Source organism: Diplotaxodon limnothrissa, linkage group LG12 (assembly GCF_057381915.1).
Source record: "Diplotaxodon limnothrissa isolate DT_005_m linkage group LG12, D_limnothrissa_male_GT1.1, whole genome shotgun sequence".
Classification (NCBI taxonomy): Eukaryota; Metazoa; Chordata; class Actinopteri; order Cichliformes; family Cichlidae; genus Diplotaxodon; species Diplotaxodon limnothrissa.
Genome location: NC_140607.1, coordinates 11,001,784 through 11,028,194, shown reverse-complemented (window position 1 = coordinate 11,028,194; position 26,411 = coordinate 11,001,784). Strand labels below are relative to the sequence as shown.

The window sequence follows — 26,411 nt, the reverse complement described above, 5'->3', positions numbered from 1 at the left end:
TTTATATTGTGAAATTCAGAGAAATCTTAACAAAGAAGCTCACAGAGAAAGATTGAGCTTGTTATTTAACCCCAAGCTGATAGGGAGAGCACCTTATTAAAACACTTGCTGTGCTACAATGTGCCTCAAAGTTCAACAACAGCACAACAGAAGTCACTCATGGTACAGCACTCTCGCTACAAAACAACAACTGTCAGTGACGCTGCACCACGGCGTAAACACAACATTCAAGATAACAGTTAAAAGTAACGTAACCATAAACAATAGAACAAGAACATCTAAACAGCAGCACATGTCCCAAGGCATGATGGGAGATCTCCAGTCCAGAGGGTGGTGGTATAACACCTAAAGTTGTTTGCTACCCGCCATAAAAAGATAGGCGAAGAAGGGTCTTATAACAATGGTGATGACGATGATGGCGTACAGGAAACTGCCGGTTCAATTGGGCGTGGATCGTTGCGCAGATCTGTAAACACTGTTAATAGTGAACTGGGATTGTGTATTACCATACGCGGTGCATGTTTGTGTTATCAGTAAATCCCTTTAGTCTTTGTCTCGCCGAAGGGCGTGTTTAGTCAGTAGGACTTCAGGAGGTGTGAAGACGCGTACTAAAACAAGGGACTGCACCAAGTCAGCGGACGGTAAGACCAAGTTAACCACTGTCTGCTTGGCTGTAAAATAAGCATGTATTCTGGTAGCGATCATGTCGATGAAACATGGTCGCTGAGTCACTCACTCACTTGAGTGAGTGACTCAGGACTCGAGGTGTAATTGTGGGCAGCACTATAATGTGTACTGCATACAAAGCACCAAACCCTCAACATTCATGTAACGCACTGCAAAGAAAAGAAACGGGAAAGCTGATCGTTAGGCTCCAGTTTTCAGGTATGAGTCCTGGTGTACAACCAGGGGCGGAGCGTGGGGGTGGCTTACTGGGCTTAAGCCCGGGTTGTTTTGTCAGAAGCCCGGGGTCTTTTGGAGTGTAATTTTTTTCATAGTTAGATGCCTGGCTGACAACTGTATAAAACAAAAAGTACACACAATATTCGAAGCACATAGTGCACACTGTGGGAATTTACGACTGTGCGTGAATCCCCCCTGATATTGGTATGATCCGAGCTCAGGCACTAAGTGACTGAGCGAGGGGGCGGGGCAGCTGCTGCCTGTGTGCGCTGTTGGAGAAACGGAGCCAGGCATACTAAGGAGAGCTTAAGTTTGACCAGTTACCAAAGAAAATCATTCATACCGTACAAATAATGTAAATATGACGGTGCATCACGAAAGATTGATATCAAACTGATCACTTGACCAATATTACGTTACTCGCTCTTCAAGTGAATCAACAAATGGCGAAATGAAAAGCCGAACAAATGGTATTTTTTTAGAGTCTTAGCTTACGTGTGTTTATTTCATATTTTCAGTTCTTACCCTCCCCGACTAATTCGGTTTCAGTTATGTACTGAAATATAAGAATGGACATTAGAGGCTTCTTTCAAAGAAAAAACTCAGGTAAATGTTATTTTATATATTATGCTTTGTATGTTGTTCAGTATATTTCTATGCAAAACAAGAGGGATTTCAGTACACAGCAGGATATTCACATTTGTAACCAGATATTTACATACACTTTAGGGAGAAAACATAAAACATTTTTACTGTACAACATCAATTTAGAGTAAACTTTTGTTTTAGATAAATATTGAAATATCTTTTGAATTAGTTAAATGTCAGAATAAAGAGAGACAGAGCTGTCTATTTTTTATCACTTTGATCAAATTTAGGAGTACATATACATTAAGTTTATTGTTAATTAGTAAGAAACTCCAGACGATTCCATTCTGAGCTGAAGAAGCTTCTGATTGGTTAGTAGAGTCCATGTGAGTAAACTGGTAAGCTGTGGATGCATATAAGGCAAAACACAGAGCCTGTTTTTTTGAAATGGGAAAATCAAGAGATGTCAACCAAAACACCAGGAAAAGAACTGTGGAGCTCCATAAGTGTGGCTCAGTTTGAATACAATTTGGTGCCATTTGCAATTAAGAAATACAGATAGTTTCTCTCTTTACTCTTAAAGTTAACAAATATGTTTTTTATATTTATCAATCTAAAAAAATAAACATTTAGTCCGATTTGATGTTACAATTAAAAAGTGTTTGTGTTTTGATCTGAACAGTACATAAATATGTGGTTTCAACTGTATATTTGATGATTGTCAGCACAAAGAGGGAGAGAGAGGAACAGAGAGGGAGATGGAGAATGAGGACAGAACAGAGATGAACAAGAGCAGGTGAGACACACATGTTAGTCAAATGGTCATTTGCCAAAAGTATCACCGTATCATAGGTCCTCATGTATCTCGTACCTAGTGTTTCTTTTTAGGTTTGCTATTTTTCAAATTCTATATTTATTAAGTTATGCAGGCTTGTTCGCACAACAAGGATAAATAATTATATAAACTTTTCTCAATCTAAATATTGTACTTTGGTAGAATTAAAAAAATAAGTGTAGTGCAGGTCTATGATGATTTTTAGTGCTACTATCATCTAGTTCTGATTCTGGTTCTGTCTTGGTTAAGTCCTCAGTAGTCCTGATTTTGAACTGTTGTAGTCCTGTTTTAATTCAGGATCAGTTCTGCCTGGTTGAATTGGGGTTTAGTCCCTGTGTCTTGATGCAGCCCCGACTTTGTTCTGCCTTGCTGCTTAATTAAAAAACTAGTTTAAGATGTCCTGCACATGTGATATATATTTTTCCCTATATGAAGTCATTCTTTTTTGAACAAAACTCAAAACAGAGCCTATTAATCTTTCAGTCATTTCTAACCCCCCCCCCCCCCAAAAAAAAAAAAAAAAAAAAAATACCACATGCATACTACCCTTTAGGGCTAAGCCCCGGGTGTTTCAAATGTCTGGCTCCGCCTCTGTGTACAACCAATGCAGCACGGTTGCTTTTTTCTTTGCGTTTAACTCAAAGTGTGGGGAGTTTGCGAGCCCTTTTCAAGTGCTTCTCTGCGCTTCTTTCAAGAAATGTTCAGACATATTGGCCAACATGTAACTTACATGACAACAAGCTGGCGCATTAAAAAAAACATTTTATTTTTATTTTTAAAAATATCCTGTAATAATGAAGTCCCTGGGGCCTGGTTTAGAGCGTTACATTTCATAAATTGATTATTGCTGATTTCAAGTCCACTGCGATGCTGTACAAAAACGTTCTATATGCCCAACAAATTATGAATCGAACTGTACGAATATTTCCTGTAAAAATCCATATACACTCTCTTACCACTTTATTAGATATGCATGTAAATATCTAACCAGCAGTTATGGCAGCAACATGTAGCCATGGTCAAGTTGACCTCCTCGGGTTCAAACGGAGCATTAGAAAAGGGGCATGGTTGTTGGTGCCACACAAGTTAGTCCCACTATTTCAGAAACTGCTGGTATGCTGGAATTTTCCCACACAGCCTAAGCTTTACAGAGACTGGTCAGAAGAAGAAAACAGGAATGACAGTTTTCTGTCTACACCCCCAAATGCCAATATCCAAATAAATGAATTATAAGAACATAAAATTTAAGTCTCCCACCATACAGTTGGGGAGAGAAGCTGTCCAAGTTGGACACATTATTGTACCAGGCAATAAACATGTAAAGCTGGACAGTCCGTGGGACTGAAAAAGTTTTGGAGCCAGCCCCAAGTGACCATTACAAGAACTCCGCTCTTGTCACATATACAGGGAGTGCAGAATTATTAGGCAAGTTGTATTTTTGAGGAATAATTTTATTATTGAACAACAACCATGTTCTCAATGAACCCAAAAAACCCATTAATATCAAAGCTGAATGTTTTTGGAAGTAGCTTTTAGTTTGTTTTTAGTTTTAGCTATTTTAGGGGGATATCTGTGTGTGCAGGTGACTATTACTGTGCATAATTATTAGGCAAATGAACAAAAAACAAATATATACCCATTTCAATTATTTATTATTACCAGTGAAACCAATATAACATCTCCACATTCACAAATAGGGCTGGGCCATATTATACCGTTCACGGTAATACCGGTATAATGTTAGGCAACGATAGGAAAATGAAATATCGCGATAGAATGGGAGTAAAACGAGCATGCGCAGTGCCTTTGTTTTCATACGCACATGGCCGATTGTTGAGTGAAACAGATGAACCAGAATTGGTTTGTAAAAATGGTGCAACTTCCGTGATGTGGAACTGGTTTGGTGTTTGTCCGTCAGATACACGACATTTTTTTTGCAGAACATGCAAGCGGCCGTTGTTATTGTCATATTTGTCGGACTAAGATGCTCTTAAATCTGGGAGTAATCTGGGTCCTAAACTCCGTATACTTCAGGTCAAACAACACTGCAGCGTCACTTAGAGTTAAAAACTGTCTAAATTCTTTCATCTTTAATAAAACGATCAGCATTGCTGCTTTACCAGGTGTAACTATAAAGTTTAACTTCCAGGCATCCATGAAAACAAAAGTTATTACATTTAACTGAGTTAGAAGTTAGCAGGAAGCTAGCGGAAGTTAGCTCGCTAGTTTCGCTAGTTACCTAAGCATGATATTGCATGTTCTGACTGAGAGATTTCTGAAAAAAATCAAACGTACAGCTCTGCTATCACTTCCAACATAAATGAAGACAGGAAACTAAACAGCAGTGACGTTTGTAGGGTTACTGAAGTTGGGCTAGCTAGTATATAATGATGTGCTACGTGATCGCTAGCGACACAGCTATGTTAGCATAACGTAAACAGTGAAGCTGGAGGACGAACACTAACACTTTTCCACTTATAAAAGTTAACGTGAAGGTTCTTCATGGTTAGAGACAAATGCAATCGCATGGCAGGATGCTGTAAACGGACCAAACTTCAGTCAGGAGAACAACTGAGATAATCCATCCACAATACGAGGTTAGTCATTAATATACTGCAACAACATGGGAATAGAGCAGCTGCCAGAGAATTCAACATTAATGAAACAATGGTACAGAAGTGGAGGAAGCAAGAAGAATGAGTTTAATAAAGTTTGATTTATCTGACTGCTTTGTTTCGCTTAATGTGCCTTATAATCCCGTGCACCTTACGGTCCGAAAAATGCATACTGCACACTGCAGTTTAATGTTGCAAAGCACCTATTTTTAACTTCAGTGGATATTATACATGGTTATGCTCAGGATATGTCAGCCCATTTCTACTGGAAATGCCTTTTGGTTAAACTTTCAGCAAGGAATTTGCATTTGCACTGTTACATTTTTATAAAGCTTTAATGTACATAAAAACCAGCTTCTTGTTTAAGTGAAAATAAATGGAAGGTTGTCTTTTTGCGCTAGTAATGTTGTGGAGTTGTATTTTGTCTCGCATCAATTATATCGTCGGTTATATCATTATCGCAAATTTTCAAATATATATCGTGATAAATATTCTTGGCCATATCGCCCTGCTCTATTCACAAATATACATTTCTGACATTCAAAAACAAAACAAAAACAAATCAGCGACCAATATAGCCACCTTTCTTTGCAAGGACACTCAAAAGCCTGCCATCCATGGATTCTGACAGTGTTTTGATCTGATCACCATCAACATTGCGTGCAGCAGCAACCACAGCCTCCCAGACACTGTTCAGAGAGGTGTACTGTTTTCCCTCCTTGTAAATCTCACATTTGATGATGGACCACAGGTTCTCAATGGGGTTCAGATCAGGTGAACAAGGTGGCCATGTCATTAGTTTTTCTTCTTTTATACCCTTTCTTGCCAGCCACGCTGTGGAGTACTTGGACGCGTGTGATGGAGCATTGTCCTGCATGAAAATCATGTTTTTCTTGAAGGATGCAGACTTCTTCCTGTACCACTGCTTGAAGAAGGTGTCTTCCAGAAACTGGCAGTAGGACTGGGAGTTGAGCTTGACTCCATCCTCAACCCGAAAAGGCCCCACAAGCTCATCTTTGATGATACCAGCCCAAACCAGTACTCCACCTCCACCTTGCTGGCATCTGAGTCCTATCTGACTGTTAGATAGGAAGTACTTAGAAAAGGATAGGAAAAAAGTGCTTGTGCGAATGGGTGAATTTACAAGCGCTTTGAATGCTCAGAGTAGAAAAGCGCTATATATGAACCAGTCCATTTACTAGGGCTGGACCATATCATATCGTAATACCGATATAATGTTCGGCAATGATAAGAAAATGAAATATCGCGATAGAATATGGATAAAACGCACATGCGTAGTGCCTTTGTTTTCATATGCACATAGCTGTAAAAGCATGGCGGTGACGGAGAATGAGTAGGGCGAAAGCGGATCGTTGAATGAAATGGATGAACCATAATTGGTTTGTAAAAATGCTGCAACTTCATTGGTGTGGAACTGGTTTAGCTTTTGTCCATCAGATACACAACAAAGCACTATTTTTGGTAGAGCATGCTAGCGGGCCGTCGTTATTACCGTGTTTTTTTTTTTTTTTGTTTTTTTTTTTTGGAAAATACAGCTCACTTAAAATCAATCTTTTTGATTTTTCTGAAAATCAACAGTGCCCCTTATAAACCCGTGTACCTTATGTATGAATTCTGGTTGTGTTTACTGACCTCAAAACGATTTTATGTGTACGGCGCTCGAAAATCTGTCAAATGTTTTAGTACGACTTTGCTAAGCTACAAATCCGCACCGCTTGATGAATTGTCGGAGCATTACGGCTATCGTAAGCAGAAGCCTCGCGGAGTGATTCGTACTGGGTTTCAGCATAATATTACCGTATTGTGTGTGTGTATAACCTCTTTTTAAGTTTTGTGGATATTATATATGGTTATGCTGAGGATTTAGGCGACCGTGGTGCTGGGGGTTGGGAAGCGCATCTGTAACCGGAAGGTCGCCGGTTCGATCCCCGGGCTCTCTGTCCTGGTCGTTGTGTCCTTGGGCAAGACACTTTACCCTACCGCCTACTGGTGTTGGCCAGAGGGGCCGATGGCGCGATATGGCAGCCTCGCTTCTGTCAGTCTGCCCCAGGGCAGCTGTGGCTGCAACTGTAGCTTGCCTTCACCAGTGTATGAATGCGAGAGTGAATGAATAATGGAATTGTAAAGCGCTTTGGGTGCCTTGAAAAGCGCTATATAAATCCAATCTATTATTATTATTATTATTATTATTATTATATGTCGGCCAGTTTTCACTGGAAATGCCTTTTGGTTAAACTGTCAGCAAGGAATTTGCATTTGCACTGTTAAGTTTTTATATAACTTTAATGCACATAAAAACTACTGCTTGTTTAAGTGAAAATACATTGATGTTTTTTGCACTAATAAAGTTGTAAAGTGTTTTGTCTAGTGTCAATTATATCATCAGTTATATTGTTATTGCAAATTTTCAAATATATATCATGATAAATATTTTTGGTCATATCGCCCTGCTCTACCATTTATCATAATATATTAATTAATATTAAAATTAGAAAGGGTGTCTCCCTCCTGAATTAGAATTGGGAGCTAGTTCCCTAAAATAGGGGCCTGAAAAGCTGAAGGTTTGCCTCCCACTCTACTTTTAAATATCCTAGGAACCACAAGTAAACCAGCAGTCTGAGAGTCGCATGCTGTATTGGGATCATAGAATACTATGAGGTCATTAAGATAAGACTGGGTCTGATTATTCAAGACCTTGGATATGAGGTGAAGAATTTTAAAGTTGATTCAGAATTTTTAAACAGGGAGCTAATGAAAAGACACCAGCATGGAAGAAATATGCTCTTTTTCTACTCCCTGTCAGTACTCTTCATGCAGCATTTTGTATTAAATAAAGGCTTTTCAGGGAGTTTTTAGGACATACTGATAATAATGAATTACAATAGTCCAGCCTAGAAGTAATAAATGTTTGAATTAGTTATTGAACATAACTCTGAGACTGAATGTTTCAAACTTTAGAGATATTTAGAGTACAATGGGGAAAAAGCAGTCCGATATATTTGTTTAATATGTGTATTGAAGGATATATCCTGGTCAGAAATAAGTCAGAGATTCCACACAATGTTACCAGAGGTAACCAGCTTAAGAATCTGGTAAGATACCATATTTCTAAGCTATTTAGGGCCAAATACAAGGACCTCAGTTTTATCCGATTTAGAACAAGAAATTAGAGGTCATCCAGGTCTTTGTCTTTAAGACATTTCGGTAGTCAGTGTGTGTATTATCTGGCTTCACTGATACCTATATACTTAGAGGTGGGTATCATATCCCTACCAATGAAACTGTATGCTATACCTTCGAATTATATTGTCTCAGGGGAGCATCATATCATGCACAAAATGCACACAGATGACTGCAGTACATCCTCGACCAATAAATCTGTACAAATTACAAGATGTGGCAATCCTATTAGTCCTGTAGCTTATAACAACACTTGTATCATTACATTAGTACTTTCAATTAAAATATAAGATTCGGGGGAATTTGGGTATTTTACGTTTTTTTTGCTTTTAATTTTACTCTCAGACAAGCATCTTGTGACACAGTAAGCACCTCCTATATTAGTTTTCTGAACTTGTATGACAAAAAAACAGTTTTAGATGAAAATGGTAATGTAATTATACTGATTAATTTGTTTCAATTTGTGCCCTTCAATTGTCCACTGTGAAGTGACCTGTGAGCCCTGACCTCCTGTTTACCGAAGAGTTCACTCCAGCCAGAGTCAGCGGGATGGAGCAGGAGGAGGCTCTGTGCTTTTTGAAGGCATTTTTGGAGGAGTTTCCAGCTGCTCTGGAGGAAGGCGCTTCACTTCCTGTTAGCCCTCTTAGTCGTAAATTCACAATGGAGGAGTTGCATGGAGAGAGCCTGGAGCTGGGCCTGAGGCTATTGGCAAACAGGTATGACTGGGAAGGAGACAAACTGAATAGAAGGTTGTAACGATGAACAAATTTATTTTTCTGTGGACCAATAAGAGAAAATGATTGTGGCTATCTAAGACACACACCATTTAGTTAGTAAAGGGCCTTAATTAATATTATAAATACAAAGGATTATACTGTGGATTATTTTACATATTCCATTTTTTTAAATGTAATGATTTTTAGTGTATGGTGATACACAAGCAGACATGAAGTAAAACTTATTTATTCTTGTTTTATACAAACTGTAAATGTCAGTCGAATGCTGGTTATTGTTGTATACTAATAATGAATTGCATTTATATAGCGCTTTTCAACGCACCCAAAGCGCTATTCATTCACTGTCACATTCACACACTGGTGGAGGCAAGCTACAGTTGTAGCTACAGCTGCCCTTTGGCAGACTGACAGAAGCGAGGCTGCCATATCGCGCCATCGGCCCCTCTGGCCAACACCAGTAGGCGGTATGGTAAAGTGTCTTGCCCAAGGACACAATGACCAGGACAGAGAGCCCGGGGATTGAACCGGCGACCTTCCCAACCCCCTGAGCCACGGTCGTCTCTTTATATACGCATAACAAGGGAAAGAGGCAAAGTAACCATTAATCCTACAGTGTTTAGTTCAGTATTGTACTTTTAATAGAAATTTTATTTGCAGATTAGAGAGATTGCATCTAACATTTTTGTTAACATTTTGTTAGGTAAGAAGTAGGGATGGGAATCGAAACCCGGTTCCCACTGTTTCAATTCCTTGGAATTGTTTGCCATTTTTGCAAACAATTCCCTTATCGATTCCAGTCGCCCCGAATGACGTCACCACGTTGCGGAGCGTCATTTACTAAGCGGCTCAAACACTCAAAAGTTTGGTTATACTTTACGAGAACGGATGACGACAGGGCAACTTGCAATACTTGCAAGTAGATATTTCATTTAAGGGAGGAAACACTACGAATATGCAAAAGCATTTGCTCACAAAACACGCGATGACCTTAAATGAATGTCGTGTTTTTAATTCCGCTCTGGATTCATGAATCTCAACCCAGAAACAGCGGTAACGTTTGTACGTCCACTCCCGTTAATGCGGCAGGTAAATAATTAACTAACAGTGCATATTATGTTAGCGCGATCTGCCTTATTACAAAACCTGCCATTACTGTGCGCTGCATTTAGGTGACCATGATGAGAGAGACAGACAGAAGCTGTGTTCCAAAACGTCGGCTGCATCCTTCGGAGGACCTGGCCTTCGCAGTCTACGTGGGCTGGGTCCTTTGAAGACCGAGAAGGCTGGAAGTGCGAGGCTGTGAAACGGAACGGTCTAGCCTTCAGATTTGCGTCACCGCTGTCTCGGTGGAGTTTAATAAACTCGGCCGTCTGCTCCTTGCTATCTAAAATATAACAGGACACTGGCGTAAATTCTCGACCGTCTCACACTTCTGTTTAATCAGTTTTCTGTTTGACGTTTATTCAGCTGTGTGAAAATCCCGGAGGAACCCACCAGATAGATTAATAACGTTTTATTAAATCTAATAACTTTGATCTCAGCCAAACCGATTTACTCCGGATCAAATAAAACACAGAAAAAAGGCAAACAATTAAATTTTTAAGTTATCCGAGTGACTTACTGTATATATCATGTTTAACCTGAGTAGCGAAAGAGCGGGGATCTGAAAACGACGAAGCCGCAATTCCGCTGCTCTCGCCGGCTCGAGTGACCACTGAACCCCTCCGGCTTGCTATCCAGCGGGTGGCTAACAGACGTCTCCAAAAACGTCGGCGCACTTTTGCAAATATGCGATGTCTTGATAAACCAAGCAGATATTTGAAATTTAAACAGCTTCTTTCTCGCCTGAAAATATGTTAAAAGTTTATTTTGTGACCCAGAAAGAGTAATAAGACTAATTTTAAAACTTAGCAGCGGCCGCCATTGCTGGCAGCTGAAATTTGGCTGGGCCGCGCTATGAATTCTGGGATATGGTGGGCCACGAAGGACACACCCGACCCATCCTTCAAATTCGTGGAAATGAAGGACGCATTTGTCGGCCGCATTTGAAGGAGTCGACGAATTGGTTGGCTCAGATGCTGGCAGTTCTCGCTGCAGTCTACCGTTAGTGTCTTCTTTCAGGCCAGGATATACGAATGTCAACGAGTAGGGCTGGGCGATATGACCCAAAATTCATATCTCGATATTTTTTAGCTGGATGGCGATATAAGATATATCTCGATATTTTATTAACTTTTATTAACATACAGCATAGATGTACATGAAAAAAACTACTCAAAAATAAATTATGAGCATTTATTAAATAATAATGATCCATAAATAAAAGAAAACTTTGTTGTTTTTGTGCATAACAAAGAGCTCACAATTGTGCAGTCAAAATGTAAACTAACAGACGCTGAGCATAATAACAAAGACAGATTTCACAACTGCTCTGTTCCCAACTTCTACTATGTGACTGACAGCCTGGAGTTTGAAACCCTCTTTGTAACCGTGTCTCTTAACAGGTGCCATTTATGGTCCTTATACACACACAATACGGTAATTAGGGATGGGTATTGATAAGATTTTAACGATTCCGATTCCATTTTCGATTCTGTTTAACGATTCGATTCTTTATCGATTCTCTTATCGATTCTTTTTTTTTTTTTTAAAAAAAAGGAGAACACTAAGGTCGATTAGCTCAGAGCTTTGTTTTATATCTTCTCTTTGAACAAGATAGAAATTTAGGAGTAACATGGCCTTACAAACCCAACAGTGAGATCTTGAGAGATCCAGCCTACGGCTCTTCAATGGGGTGTCACAGGGTCCCCAGGAAAAAAAAATGTAAATGTAAAATAATAAAATAAATATTCTTGTGAGACATATCACATATTGACGGGGTCGGGTTATGTTAAAAAGTATAAATTGTTATACTTTGTTCATTGGTTCAAAGGTACCCCACACTTCTTTTTTTGTTTGCTTGTTTGTTCTGGTGTATTTTTCATTTGAACTGTTACTCTGCCAGAGTACTCATATTTACAAGATGGCATTGAACGCCCCATTGGTGTATCAGGAAAACTATTTTGTACGTATGTTCCTTGAAGGGGATTGAAGTCGTTCTTTTTTCCACCGCAGCGAAGGGCTAGGAGTAGGAGAAGAGCTGCTGTATGTTTTTGTTATCGAATCGATCTGATTGTGAAATAAAGCATATGCAGTGAGAAAGCAACTCCAGGAGTCATCCCTGCCTTAAAGCTGCAACATTCTTCTGTAGCAATAACAAAGTATAACATAAATTGTTCTGTGGCAATTACACAAGAATATCCAGTAATGTCCCTGCCCACAATTAAACACATTCACTTACCAAAAATCGGGGGCATCTGCTGTGGCAAATGGGTGCAAGCCTTTGACCACAAACTTAGACACTGCTCGGTGACATTAGTCTATCCTGGCCTGAAAGGAGACGCTACCGGTAGACTGCAGCGAGAACTGCCAGCATCTGAGCCAGACTCTGTCTGTCTCTCTCATCATGGTCACCTACATGTACAGTAATGGCAGGTCTTGTAATAAGGCAGATTGCGCTAACATAATATGCACTGTTAGTTGATTATTTACCTGCCGCATTAACGGGAGAGGACGTGCAAACGTTAGCGCTGCTGCTGGGTTGAGAGTCACGAGTCCGGAGCGGAATTAAAAACGCGTGTCATCGCGTGTTTTGTGAGCAAATGCTTTTGCATATTCGTAGTGTTTCCTCCCTTAAATGAAATATCTACTTTGCAAGTTGCCCTGTTGTCATCGGTTCTCATAAAGTATAATCAAACTTTTGAGCGTTTGAGCCGCTTAGGCGCCGTGTTTCCTGCCAGGTAAATGACACTCCGCAACGTGGTGACGTCATTCGGGGCGACTGGAATCGATAAGGGAATCGTTTGCAAAAATGGCAAACGATTCCAAGGAATTGAAACAGTGGGAACCGGTTCTCAACAAGAACCGGTTTTCGATACCCATCCCTAACGGTAATATTATGTTGAAGCACAGTACGTATCACTCCGCCAGCCTCCGGACTACGGTAGCCGTAATCCTCCGACAATCCATCAAGCGGTGCAGCTCCGTAGCTTACCAAAGTCGTACTAAAACATTTTTTGACAGATTGCTGAGCGCCGTGTTCCACATGAAATCGGTTTGCGGTCATCAAGCACAACCAGAATTCATACATAAGGCGCGCTGTCAACTTTTGAGAAAATGAAAGGATTTTAGGCTGTGCATGGCGTTAGCGCGGTTAGCTCGTTAGCGTGGTTAGCTCGTTAACACGTTGACGCCGTCCAGCCCCACGCACGGGGCGATGCGCAGTAACTCGTTAACGGAGATTTGCCGTGTCCATCTTGTTGCTGCCTGCAGGTGAAGCGATGGGGGTGGAGGGGGAGCTGTGTTTAGTGAAGGAGAGGCGAGGCCGAGTAACGTTGCGTAGAGACAAAAGTGGACGAAAGAGAACTTGTGGCTCCACAACTATAATTATAACGTAACATAGGCTATATCGATATAAAGGATATGGTCACATCTTATATCTCATATAAAAATATATCGATATTTTTAAAAAACTCAATATATCGCCCAGCCCTATCACCGAGCAGTGTCTAAGTTTGTGGTAAAAGGCTTGCACCCATTTGCACCCAGAAGTGTGAGACGGTAAGTGAATGTGTTTAATTGTAGGCAGGGACATTACTGGATATTCTTGTGTAATTGCTACAGAACAATTTATGTTATATTTTGTTATTGCTACAGAAGAATATTTTATTATTTTACATTTACAATTTTTTTTTTTCCTGGTGACCCCGTGACACCCCATTGAAGAGCCATAGGCTGGATCTCTTAAGATCTCACTGTTGGGTTTGTAAGGCCATGTTACTCCTAAATTTCTATCTTGTTCAAAGAGAAGATATAAAACAAAGTTCTAAGCTAATCAACCTTAGTGTTCTCCTTTTTAAAAAAAAAAAGAAAAAAAGAATCGATAAGAGAATTGATAAAGAATCGAATCGTTAAACAGAATCAAAAATGGAATCGGAATCGTAAAAATCGTATAAATACCCATCCCTAGTAAGAAGTCTGGGCTTCTAGAAATCAATAATCTGCAGTCAATCTTTCTGCAATGAGAAGAGGCTGGTAAAAGACTTTCAAACACTTTTAAACTTTGAGCAGGAAAAAGTAACACTTAAAAACTGTGACTGGCTTTCTGTTCTGCTCACATTTTCTACAGATGTATTCCCTGTCAGGAAGGTTTCATTTCCTGTCTGCAGAAACAAAATTGTTCATGCCACTTCCTTTTTCCTAAACACAATCTTTGCTGCCAGAGAAATGCAATTCTGTAGAGGAAAAGAAGTGCATTTACAGGTTACTGCCCAAAAATTATCTTTTCTTTTTTCTGTCCACAATTTGGACTTTGGTGCAACACTTTGTAACTGCAGTTAGAAAAATGACTCAAATTTCAAGAGATTACACAACATGTATTTATCTCTGTGTTTGTTCAGGGGTGCTTCTCCAAGACTCGGTGCCCTCCTTTGCCAGGCAGCATATTCCCAGCTGCTGCAGACTGACCTTTTACCTTACCAGTGCCCTGAGGAACCTGAAGGTGACCAAGAAGAGAAAGCAGATGACAAAGCAGTCTGTATGTTTGTGGTGCTTTGAATATATTGCATTATACTGAAAGATGCCAATTCAATTCAAGCAGACAGAATGAAATAATCTTGTGTTTGGAAGTTGTCTGTCCAGGATCATATATCTGATATACACTCTCCAAGTAACTTGATACCAACTTATCATTACCAAATATCATTAGCGGTACTAACACAGATCACATTCACACTTGTCTTCACATCTCAGGTCTTATTGGCATGTTCGCAGACTATAATTTATCTTTTACAGTGCAATTTGAGGCTGCAAAAGGGGAGATGATAATTTATCCAATACATATCACCCTGTCTGCTGCCACACAGCCAACTTGGGCACAGCCTCAGCCTCGATGATGCCACATGTGTGTGAAAGGGTCCGTTTTAACACAAACAATTATAATTTCAGTTTCTAAAGTTTTTAAACAAGTAAAAAACTAAAATTGAAACTATGAGTAGACCTCTCCTCTATAAGGAACTGGTGTACATTTGCATAGTGGTTGGAAATATTGCATTGCACTGCACTGAAAAGTAGTATTTTGACTTCCATCCATTCGCTTCCACTTATACTTTTCAGGGTCGTGGGGGGTGCTGGAGCCTATCCCAACTGTCATAGGGCGAGAGGCGGGGTACACCCTGGACAGGTTGCCAGTCTGTCACAGGGCTAACACTAACACAGGGCAATTTGGCTTAACCAATTAACCTATCCTCACAAACTGCATGTCTTTGGATGGTGGGAGGAAGAAAGATCACAGAAAGACCCCAGCCTGATGGTGAAATTGAACTCAGGAGCTTCTAGCTGTGCGGCAACAGTGCTAACCACCGTGCCACCTGGAAGTAGTTTGACTTCCATTGTACATATTAATTCAAGGAATAAAATGCCTTTGTCCATGATGTTATTGAAAAAAAAAAACCAGAAATATAACAGGTTTCTTACTTGTATTGTAATTTATTGTCAGTATTTCAATCAGAGGCAGTCCAACGCACCTTCCTGAATAAACTGATAGATGTAGCACTGGCGTGGCACAGAAACTTCCCCAAGGTGGCTCTTTGTCCCTCTCGCAACCTCCAGTGCTCCATTCATGCCATCAAAAACACCCGGAGAAAAATGGAGGACAAACATTTGGCTTTAGCCGAGTTCAACCAGCTCTTTGGAATTCAGGTATGAAAAATATCACAGACACAAAAATAAAAACTGAAATTACAATCCCAACTAATTATCAAACATACTGTCATGTAAAAAAAAAAGTTTTCACAGGACCGCATAAAGTCCTGTTAAAACTAAGTGTACCCTTACTGCTTGTATAGAAATAAAGTAAGCAGCAGTGAGGTGCTGATCCTCTATAAAAGCCATATTTGAAGAAAGCCAAGCATACACAGATGCTGCACGGTGGTGGAGAGGTGATTTAGATTTGTTGTGCAGCATATCTTGCAGTCACCAACTTCACCATGAGCTCCTCTGCATACCAAAGTATTTTAGAGTCCCATCTGAGGGGTTGGCTAGATCTGGGGATTGGTAGGCTGCATCCTGGGATCACTGCTGCCTATGGGGGGCATCTGTCAGCCCACACTTCAGAGGGTGTGTATTGTAGGTGGTCCTACAAGCCACTGAATCATGGGGTACACTTAGTTTTTCACAAAACTGCATCCTGTGACATTTATTTATGACTGTGTCTTTCTTTCCCTCCCGTATGGTCCAGGATGATGTAGATCGTGCTTACTATGCTGTGTTTGATGGCCATGGAGGGGTGGATGCAGCAACCTACGCTTCCACTCACCTCCATGTTGTTCTAAGTAAACAGGAGATGCTGCAGAGTGATGCAACCACAGCCTTTAAAACAGCCTTCAAACGCACAGATGACATGTTCAGAAACAAGGCCAAGAGAGAGGTACTGAGAAATCAGCAGTGCAGCATCTTGAGCACAATGTTTTCTGCTGACATTTACATGCTATAGTACTCAACTTGGTGTGCTGTCTTGCTCTGTCTTTTGTCTTTAAATTACACCTGTGTGTGCTGCAGCGTCTCCGGAGTGGCAGCACAGGAGTGGCAGTACTGATCCAGGATCAAGAGCTGACTGTTGCTTGGCTGGGAGACTCTCAGGCAATACTGGTCAGAGATGGGCATGTTGTTAGACTCATGGACCCACATAAACCAGAGAGAGAGGTAAGAATCCCACATACAAACACACAACCTCTGCTGCCTCAAATTTCATACTATGTTGTATTCCAAAATGGGAATGCAGATAAAATATTTGGAAAGTTTATTGCGTGATATGGATCAAACATTCCTCAGAGCTCAAAAAAACACATGCGCGTACACACACACACACACACACACACACACACACACACACACACACACACACACACACACACACACACACTGTGTGTGTGTGTGTGTGTGTACGCGCATGTGTTTTTTTTAACTATTACTAACAAATGCAGTTACTTCATGTGAAGTTAAATTACTCATGCACTTATTTTTACATACTCACACATAATGGTGAGAAGGAAACCAGAAGCTAAACTCCTTCTCTGATGTGTTAAACTGTCCAGGATGAGAAACAGAGAATTGAGGATCTTGGAGGCTGCATTACTTTCATGGGTTGCTGGCGTGTTAATGGCACATATGCTGTATCGAGAGCCATAGGTAAGTCAGTCCCAACTCACAAAACCACAGAAATGTACAGTGGGGCAAAAAAGTATTTAGCCAGCCACCGATTGTGCAAGTTCCCCCACTTAAAATGATGACAGAGGTCAGTAATTTGCACCAGAGGTACACTTCAACTGTGAGAGACAGAATGTGAAAAAAAAATCCATGAATTCACATGGTAGGATTTGTAAAGAATTTATTCATAAATTAGGGTGGAAAATAAGTATTTGGTCACCTCAAACAAGGAAAATCTCTGGCTCTCACAGACCTGTAACGTCTTCTGTAAGAAGGTTTTCTGTCCCCCACTCGTTACCTGTATGAATGGCACCCGTTTGAACTCATCATCTGTATAAAAGACACCTGTCCACAGCCTCAAACAGTCAGACTCCAAACTCCGCCATGGCCAAGACCAAAGAGCTTTCGAAGGACACCAGGAAAAGTATTGTAGACCTGCACCAGACCTGCACCAAGCAAGCAGCTTGGTGTGAAAAAATCAACTGTGGGAGCAATCATCAGAAAATGGAAGACATACAAGACCACTGATAATCTCCCTCAATCTGGGGCTCCACGCAAGATCTCTTCCCGTGGGGTCAAAATGATCATGAGAACGGTGAGCAAAGATCCCAGAACCCACGGGGGGACCTGGTGAATGACCTGCAGAGAGCTGGGACCAAAGTAACAAAGGTCACCATCAGTAACACACTACAACGGCAGGGAATCAAATCCCGCAGTGCCAGACGTGTTCCGCTGCTGAAGCCAGTGCATGTCCAGGCCCGTCTGAAGTTTGCCAGAGAGCACATGGATGATACAGCAGAGGATTGGGAGAATGTCATGTGGTCAGATGAAACCAAAGTAGAACTTTTTGGTATAAACTCAACTCGTCGTGTTTGGAGGAAGAAGAATACTGAGTTGCATCCCAAGAACACCATACCTACTGTGAAGCATGGGGGTGGAAACATCATGCTATGGGGCTGTTTTTCTGCCAAGGGGACAGGACGACTGATCCGTGTTAAGGACAGAATGAATGGGGCCATGTATCGTGAGATTTTGAGCCAAAACCTCCTTCCATCAGTGAGAACTTTGAAGATGAAACGAGGCTGGGTCTTCCAACATGACAATGATCCAAAACACACCGCCCGGGCAACAAAGGAGTGGCTCCGTAAGAAGCATTTGAAAGTCCTGGAGTGGCCTAGCCAGTCTCCAGACCTCAACCCCATAGAAAATCTGTGGCGTGAGTTGAAAGTCCGTGTTGCTCGGCGACAGCCCCAAAACATCACTGCTCTCAAGAAGATCTGCATGGAGGAATGGGCCAAAATACCAGCTACTGTGTGTGCAAACCTGGTAAAGACCTATAGTAAACGTTTGACGTCTGTTATTGCCAACAAAAGTTATGTTACAAAGTATTGAGTTGTATTTTTGTTATTGACCAAATACTTATTTTCCACCCTGATTTACGAATAAATTCTTTACAAATCCTACCATGTGAATTCATGGATTTTTTTTTTCACATTCTGTCTCTCACAGTTGAAGTGTACCTCTGGTGCAAATTACTGACCTCTGTCATCATTTTAAGTGGGGGAACTTGCACAATCGGTGGCTGACTAAATACTTTTTTGCCCCACTGTAGATGTGATTTGACTGGCTGTATCATATAGTAGTTCTCAAAGTGTGACCTTAATTGACCTCCACTGCTACATAAACTGAGGTTGCTCATGTTAACTGAAAGTAAACGACAAACTTGGTTCCAAAAAAAGTTGAGACAGTGTGTAAATTGTAAAGTAAAAGGGAAATCTAATGATTTGTGAATCTCATTAACTCATTGTTGCAATCTGTGTTTAGATATTTAGAAAATGTACCATTTCATTCATATATATATATATATATATATATATATATATATATATATATATATATATATATATATATATATATATATATATATATTTATTTATTTATTAGGGGTGCAACGATATTCGTATCGATATTGAACCGTTCGATACAGTGCTTTCGGTTCGGTACGCATATGTATCGAACAATACAACATTTGTAATTTATTTTATCAATTTTCCTTCTGACGATGCTGTCTGTGTTGAGCGCTCAGTGAATCTGTGTTCGACTACTCCGCCTAGGCTGCACTGTCGAGCGCAGATCCACTGAGCGCTCAACACAGGGCAAGCTAGCGAGACAGAAGTTAAGCTCTCCTTGCAAGATGGACCTCCCCCACTCTCATTCAGATCTGGCGTTTGGAATTATTTTGGTTTTCATGTGACGTATGACCCTGAAGGTAAGCGAGTCATGGACTAAAGAAAAACAGTATGTTGGATGTGCCATGCAATGCTCAATTACATTGGTGTGAACTAGTGTGTTAGCGCAGTTAGCTCGTTAACATGTTGGCCGTCTAGCCCCATGCACGGAGCGATCGGCGGTAGCTCGTTAACGGAGATTTGCCGTGTTGTGGCGTTAAGGTCATTTCAACGAGATTAACCTGAAAGCACTAGTGGGAACACAACGAATATGACTGCACATTTACGCCGACATCATCCTAGTGCAAAGACAAGTGGAAGCAGACAAAAAAAAGCAAGCATGCTACTAACTTTAGCCGAGTCATTTAGACAGCTGTTAGCACATGATTCTCCTTATGCTGCTGAGAATATAGCCCAGAAGAAGCGGATAGTATAGCTTTTATTTTGGAAAGAGCCATTTCTCTGTAATAAACTCTCTTTTCCAAAGATGAGTGATTCCTCAATCAGATACAGGGCTCGCAATATCGCTAGCCCGACGTCCCGGAGCTAGCGATTTTTTCAGTCGGGCTACCAAAATCTATCTCTTCCCTGCCCGTCGGGCTATTGTAGGAAAAATATATGTCAATGCTTTTGCATTCTTTCGGAAATGTAGCTGGGTAATTATGTCATTGGCATCGGTGAGCCACTGTCAATATGTGACATATTGAAATCGCGTTTGAATTTGCGCTTGTTTTTTTGCTTTCACTTTGCAATCGTGCGAACTGTGTATAGAGAGCGACAGTACTGATCTGTGAGTGATGATAATTTGTGCACCAATTCCTCTGACATCGTCTTATTAATCGTTAGCTTACTATGCAAACATGACAAGTGAAATCTCCCGCAGCAAGCTTAAACATGTGAGAGGTTGATCGCGCAGAGAATCGCTGAGTTTTTGTGAGTGCGTGTGTAAAAGCATTTCAGTTCTGCTGAGCCAAATAAGACAGGTCAGGGTGAAGAAGTGACAGCCAAAGAAAAGCTTACCACAAAACGGAGAAGTTATGACAAATCAGACTATAAGGCAAAAAGAAAGTGCAGCTTTATGGTTTCATGGACAAAAGAATTTCTGTGGCTGCAATATGATGAGCTAAATAACCAGGGCTGCACATAAGTGGTCTGCAGGTGCGCATTCGCTGTCAAAATAAAAAACACGCACAAGGGTGAGGGTTAAATTTAAAAACTGTACTTTTGAGTTAAAATATATATTTATAATTTTAATAAATGACAAATTAAAAATGCATGAACATTTTTTTGTATCGAAAAAATATCGAACCGTGACACCAAAGTATCGAACCGAACCGTGAATTTTGTGTATCGTTGCACCCCTAATATATATATATATATATATATATATATATATATATATATATATATATATATATAAAATAAAGTATTATTGATAGTAAGGCAACAGCTAGAATAATGGATAGATACTTTATTAATCCCACAAAGGAAATTTTTGTGTTGTAAGCACGTATTCTGCTGATCATTCTTTTGATTGAGATACAGGTCTTGATGAAATGTTCACTGGTTTAGGTGTTAGAAATTGCAATGTTTTTAGTAGTTTACTGTAGTGCGAAAAAGTTTTTGCCCCCTTCCTCATTTCCTACTTTTTTGTATGTTTGTAACATTTAATTCTTATAGATCAAACACATTTAATTACTAGACAAAGACAATACAATTAAACTCAAAATACAGTTTCTAAATGAAGGGTTTACTCTTAAGGGGGGAAAAAATCCAAACCTACATGGTCCTGTTCCTGTGTGAAAAAGTGATCGCCCCCCCTAAGCCTAGTAACTAGTTGGGCTGCCCTAACTGGCAATGAGTCTTTTACAGTTCTGTGGAGGAATTTTGGTCCACTAATCTTTTGAGAATGGTTGTAATTCAGACAGATTGGAGGATTTTCAAACATGAACCGCCTTTTTAAGGTGACCCACTGGATGCTCCTCATTTGAATCAGCCCTGCTTGCCACAGGTATCACTGTTCAATATTTATATAGCACCATATCACAACAGTTGCGTTAAGGTGCTTTATATTGTAATGGAAAGACTACAGTAATCACTGCCAAATAAAGCAAGATAGCTGCCAACAACCTTCAGCAAGCAGAAGAATTTAAATAATGTGTCACCTGGATACATACATAGGAATGGGTATTGATAAGATTTTCACAATTCCGATTCCATTTTCGATTCTGTTCAACAATTTGATCCTTTATCAATTCTCTTATCGATTCTTTTTTTAAAAAGGAGAACACTAAGGTCGATTTGCTTAGAACTTTGTTTTATATCTTCTCTTTGAACAAGATAGAAATTTAGGAGTAACATGGCCTTACAAACCCAACAGTGAGATCTTAAGAGATCCAGCCTATGGCTCTTCAATGGGGTGTCACGGGGTCACCAGGAAAAAAAAAATTGTAAATGTAAAATAATAAAATATTCTTCTGTAGCAATAACAAAGTATAACATAAATTGTTCTGTAGCAATTACACAAGAATATCCAGTAATGTCCCTGCCTACAATTAAACACATTCACTTACCGAAAATCGACCGTCTCACACTTCTGGGTGCAAATGGGTGCAAGCCTTTTACCACAAGCTTAGACACTGCTCGGTGACAAATGCGTCCTTCATTTCCCCGAATTTGAAGGATGGGTCGGGTGTGTCCTTCGTGGCCCACCATATCCTTTATAGCGCGGCCCAGCCAAATTTCAGCTGCCAACAATGGCGGCCGCTGCTAAGTTTTAAAATTAGTCTTATTACTCTTTCTGGGTCACAAAATAAACTTTTAACATATTTTCAGGCGAGAAAGAAGCTGTTTAAATTTCAAATATCTGCTTGGTTTATCAAGATATCGCATATTTGCAAAAGTGCGCCGACGTTTTTGGAGACGTCTGTTAGCCACCCGCTGGATAGCAAGCCGGAGGGGTTCAGTGGTCACTCGAGCCGGCGAGAGCAGCGGAATTGTGGCTTCGTCGTTTTCAGATCCCCGCTCTTTCGCTACTCAGGTTAAACATGATATATACAGTAAGTCACTCGGATAACTTAAAAATGTAATTGTTTGCCTTTTTTTCGGTGTTTTATTTGATCCGGAGTAAATCGGTTTGGCTGAGATCAAAATTATTAGATTAAATAAAACGTTATTAATCTATCTGGTGGGTTCTTCCGGGATTTTCACACAGCTGAATAAACGTCAAACAGAAAACTGATTAAACAGAAGTGTGAGACGGTCGAGAATTTACGCCAGTGTCCTGTTATATTTTAGATGGCCGTCTGCTCCTTGCTGAGTTTATTAAACTCCACCGAGACAGCGGTGATGCAAATCTGAAGGCTAGACCGTTCCGTTTCACAGCCTTGCACTCCCTGCCGCATTAATGGGAGAGGACGTACAAACGTTACCGCTGCTGCTGGGTTGAGATTCATGAGTCCGGAGCGGAATTAAAAACACGACATTCATTTAAGGTCATCGCGTGTTTTGTGAGCAAATGCTTTTGCACATTTGTAGTGTTTCCTCCCTTAAATGAAATATCTACTTGCAAGTATTGCAAGTTGCCCTGTCGTCATCCGTTCTCGTAAAGTATAACCAAACTTTTGAGTGTTTGAGCCGCTTAGTAAATGACGCTCCGCAACGTGGTGACGTCATTCGGGGCGACTGGAATCGATAAGGGAATTGTTTGCAAAAATGGCAAACAATTCCAAGGAATTGAAACAGTGGGAACTGGTTCTCAACAAGAACCGGGTTTCGATAGCCATCCCTACACATACACGTTTTTTATTTGCATCACAGTAAAGGCTGCCTCTTTGTTCTTCACCATGTGTGTAGACAGAACTAGACTGCAGCTCCATGTTAAACTACTTAGATGGTGACAAGTAATCCTCACCTTACATGCAACATCTGTAAAAACAAATGTTGTGTGCAGTGCATGTGTTGAAGTTACTTAAATTGTTGCAGTCTTAATTGAGAGTCAGGGAGTCTTTATAGACTTTATTAATCCCACACTAGGAAATTGGGAATGAAAAAGTGACTCAGAGATATTAGAGAATTAAGAAAAATAAAGTAAAAAACAAGAGTAACTTGTGTTGTGTACAAATGGTTACTATATACAGTAAAATATACTAAAAGGGAGGGTTTTTGTATACATAAAATGCAGTGTGAGTGATTATGTACACGTGTTTTGCCTGTTGATTTAATAAATAGTTTTCAGGCAATGACTGCAACAGTCTGAGGTTCTGCAGTATTCACTTGCAGCTGTTAACCACTCATCCATCCCTCGTTCAGGTGACTTTGACCAGAAGCCCTTTGTGTCTGGAGACGCTGAAAGCCTAACAATGAAACTGCAGGGTGATGAGGACTATGTTCTTCTGGCATGCGATGGTTTCTTTGATGCAGTTAAGGCGTCAGCAGTCCCACATCTAGTTATGGATGCACTAAAGCTGGCTGGTAAACCAGAAGGAGGAACTGCTCCAGTGGAACAGTCCGAGGATGATGTGGGGGCAAGAGTCGCCCAACAGTTGGTGGGTAATGCTAAGACAGCTGGTTCTAGTGATAACATCACAGTAATGGTGGTGTTCCTGCGCCCACCAGAGCAACTGCTGGCTCAGTAGACCACCCTAGGAGTGCACAAGCTGCTCAGTACTCTACTTCTCGCCATGCACCACAGCAATACAGGAAAAGTGTGGTGCACAGACACCATTGTGCCAAGCTGTTGCCTGCTTTTGTCCTCAGGTGCATTAAGACATGCTGCAGATTGACGCTAGTCCAGGGATGTCAAACTCGTTTTAAATTGTGTCCCACACAATTTGATTTTAAGTTGGGCGAACCAGTGAAAATCTTAAAAAAATAAATGCAATTTTAACTGTACATCTCAGTTTCCGTATAATAGAGTAGAATAGAATAGAAAAAATAGCTCTTTATTGTCATTGCACAAGGGTTTAAGGGGGCCAACTGTGGAAAATCAAACTTTTATGTCCTTTAATCTTTTAGAGTCTTTATCAATAGGAATAGGAATTATGGTAGTACAGTTAAAATCAATGAAATACTGCACATTTTCTGAAGTCTTCCAGCGGACCACATTAGAGTCTTTGCTGGGCTGATTCCAGCCTCTGGGCCTTATGTTTGACACCCCTGATCTAGTCTCACTATCGTGCTGCTTCGAAATAAAAGCTTACACTGCTGTATTGAGGCAACAGTGTTTGAAAAGTTCTAATAGATAATGCAAGGGCCACACTAACCCCCAGTGCTGCAACCTGCACATCCCAAATGTGCCTGCTCTCTAAAATAGCTACTTCACTTTTCCACTTGTTTGACTGTTACTGAATTTAAGGACAGCTGGTCCAGCTTTTGTTGTCAGTATTGATCTTGAAATATTGAAATATTGATCTGATGTGGCACTAGCTGTTAAAACAGCTATGTGTCTTGGTGGATTTGTATTTCTATAAAAATACAAATGATAATAATTCCAAAAATTTTATATATGTTTCTGTTATGTTCCATTGTCACTCTGATGTGTGATTATGACAGAAGTCTTACTGAGTGATTCTGTGGGGGAAGCAAAGAAAGCCACAACTTGAACTTTATGAGCAGCTGAACACCCGTTTGCGAGATGAAATAGCTACAGAATACTCACTGCTCAATAATCAAAGCTCAGTTTAACCACAAAAATGGAGACTGTTTTTAATATTTTCAGTGTTAGCTCTGCTTGTTACTAACATCATATCCTGACACCTTTTTCTGTTTAAGATAGAAAGGTTTGCCTCCTCTTGGCCTACATACCGTTAAGACATTCTGTTACCCTTTTAACCTCTTCATTATCATGTTTTATTCATTTTTTTTGTTCTTGTTCACCATGCCTTATCAGTATGTCCTCATTGCAATATTAACATATAATGGAAATCACAGACAATGGCGGATAATGACATTATAAATGTGCTTTGTTTTTAATGTGCAAGTGATACCTTTTATGTTACAAAATGAATAGTTTTTGTGTCTAAAAAATGCATTCAAGAGCTGGGGGATGGGGCAGTCACTTAACTCAGTGGAAGCGAGGGAGCACTGATGTGGAACATTGATAATAAATTCTGATGCAATTCCTGTGTTTGTTTGTTTGTTCTAAAATGTCAGAATCTTTAAAACTGAAGTCTTGACAATAATGTTTCCCGTAACACACAAAGAAATAATAATACATTTCATATTGTGTATTGCAGAGAAGAAGATTTAATATTGTCTCAATAAACAGCCGTGCAAACACAATCTGGTCAGGATCTGTTTGTTTTGTCCTTTATCGACAAGGTTTACAATATTCTCTGATGATAATCGATCCATTTCAAATTTTATTTATATAGCACCAAATGACTACAACAGTTGCCTCAAGGTAGACCCTCCAATACACACAGAGAAAAACCCCAAAATCATGTGATCCCCTATGAGCAAGCGCTTTGGTGACCGTGGGAAGGAAAAAGCAGGCTCTGGAAGATGTGGCCATCTGTTGCGCCCCGTTGGGGCGATAGAAGGAAGTCAGGACAAAAGACATGCTGTGGAAGAGAGACAGATTAATAACGGGTATGACTCAGTGCAGAGAGGTCTATTAACACATAGTGAGTGAGAAACGTGACTGAAAAAGAAATATATATTTCTTATTCTTCCTATATTTATTGTTGTTCTTTTGTACTGTATGGAACTGGAGCCGTCTCGTCTCTCTGTAGACTGAACTGTATATAGCAGAGATGACAATAAAGTTGGCTTTGACTTTGAAATACTCAGTGCATCATGGGAGTCCACCAGCAGCCTACTACTATTGCAGCATAATTAAGGGAGGATTCAGGGTCACCTGTTCCAGCCCTAACTATATGCTTTAGCAAAAAGGAAAGTAATCTTAAAAGTAGAGACACTGTCTGTCTCCCGAATCCAAGCTGGAAGCTGGTTCCACAGAAGAGGGGCCTGAAAGCTAAAGACTACATTCTACTTTTAA

The 26,411-nt window shown here is 40.2% G+C and overlaps 1 protein-coding gene across 2 annotated transcripts; it reads left to right on the top strand.

The window, feature by feature from the left end:
- Positions 1-413: 413 nt before the first annotated feature.
- On the top strand, positions 414-25,607 carry ppm1f (protein phosphatase, Mg2+/Mn2+ dependent, 1F). 2 transcript variants are annotated; one of them, XM_085367945.1, is made up of 10 exons: positions 414-641; positions 1,422-1,509; positions 2,217-2,287; positions 8,632-8,858; positions 14,378-14,514; positions 15,475-15,677; positions 16,216-16,404; positions 16,536-16,679; positions 17,072-17,165; positions 23,723-25,607. In XM_085367945.1, the coding sequence occupies exons 4-10, from the start codon at positions 8,692-8,694 to the stop codon at positions 24,046-24,048; spliced, it is 1,260 nt and encodes a 419-aa protein (XP_085224071.1). In that variant the 5' UTR covers positions 414-641; positions 1,422-1,509; positions 2,217-2,287; positions 8,632-8,691; the 3' UTR covers positions 24,049-25,607. The 2 variants fall into 2 exon arrangements, with proteins under 2 accessions (XP_085224071.1, XP_085224072.1); XM_085367946.1 differs by lacking the exons at positions 1,422-1,509; positions 2,217-2,287.
- The last annotated feature ends 804 nt before the right edge of the window (positions 25,608-26,411 follow it).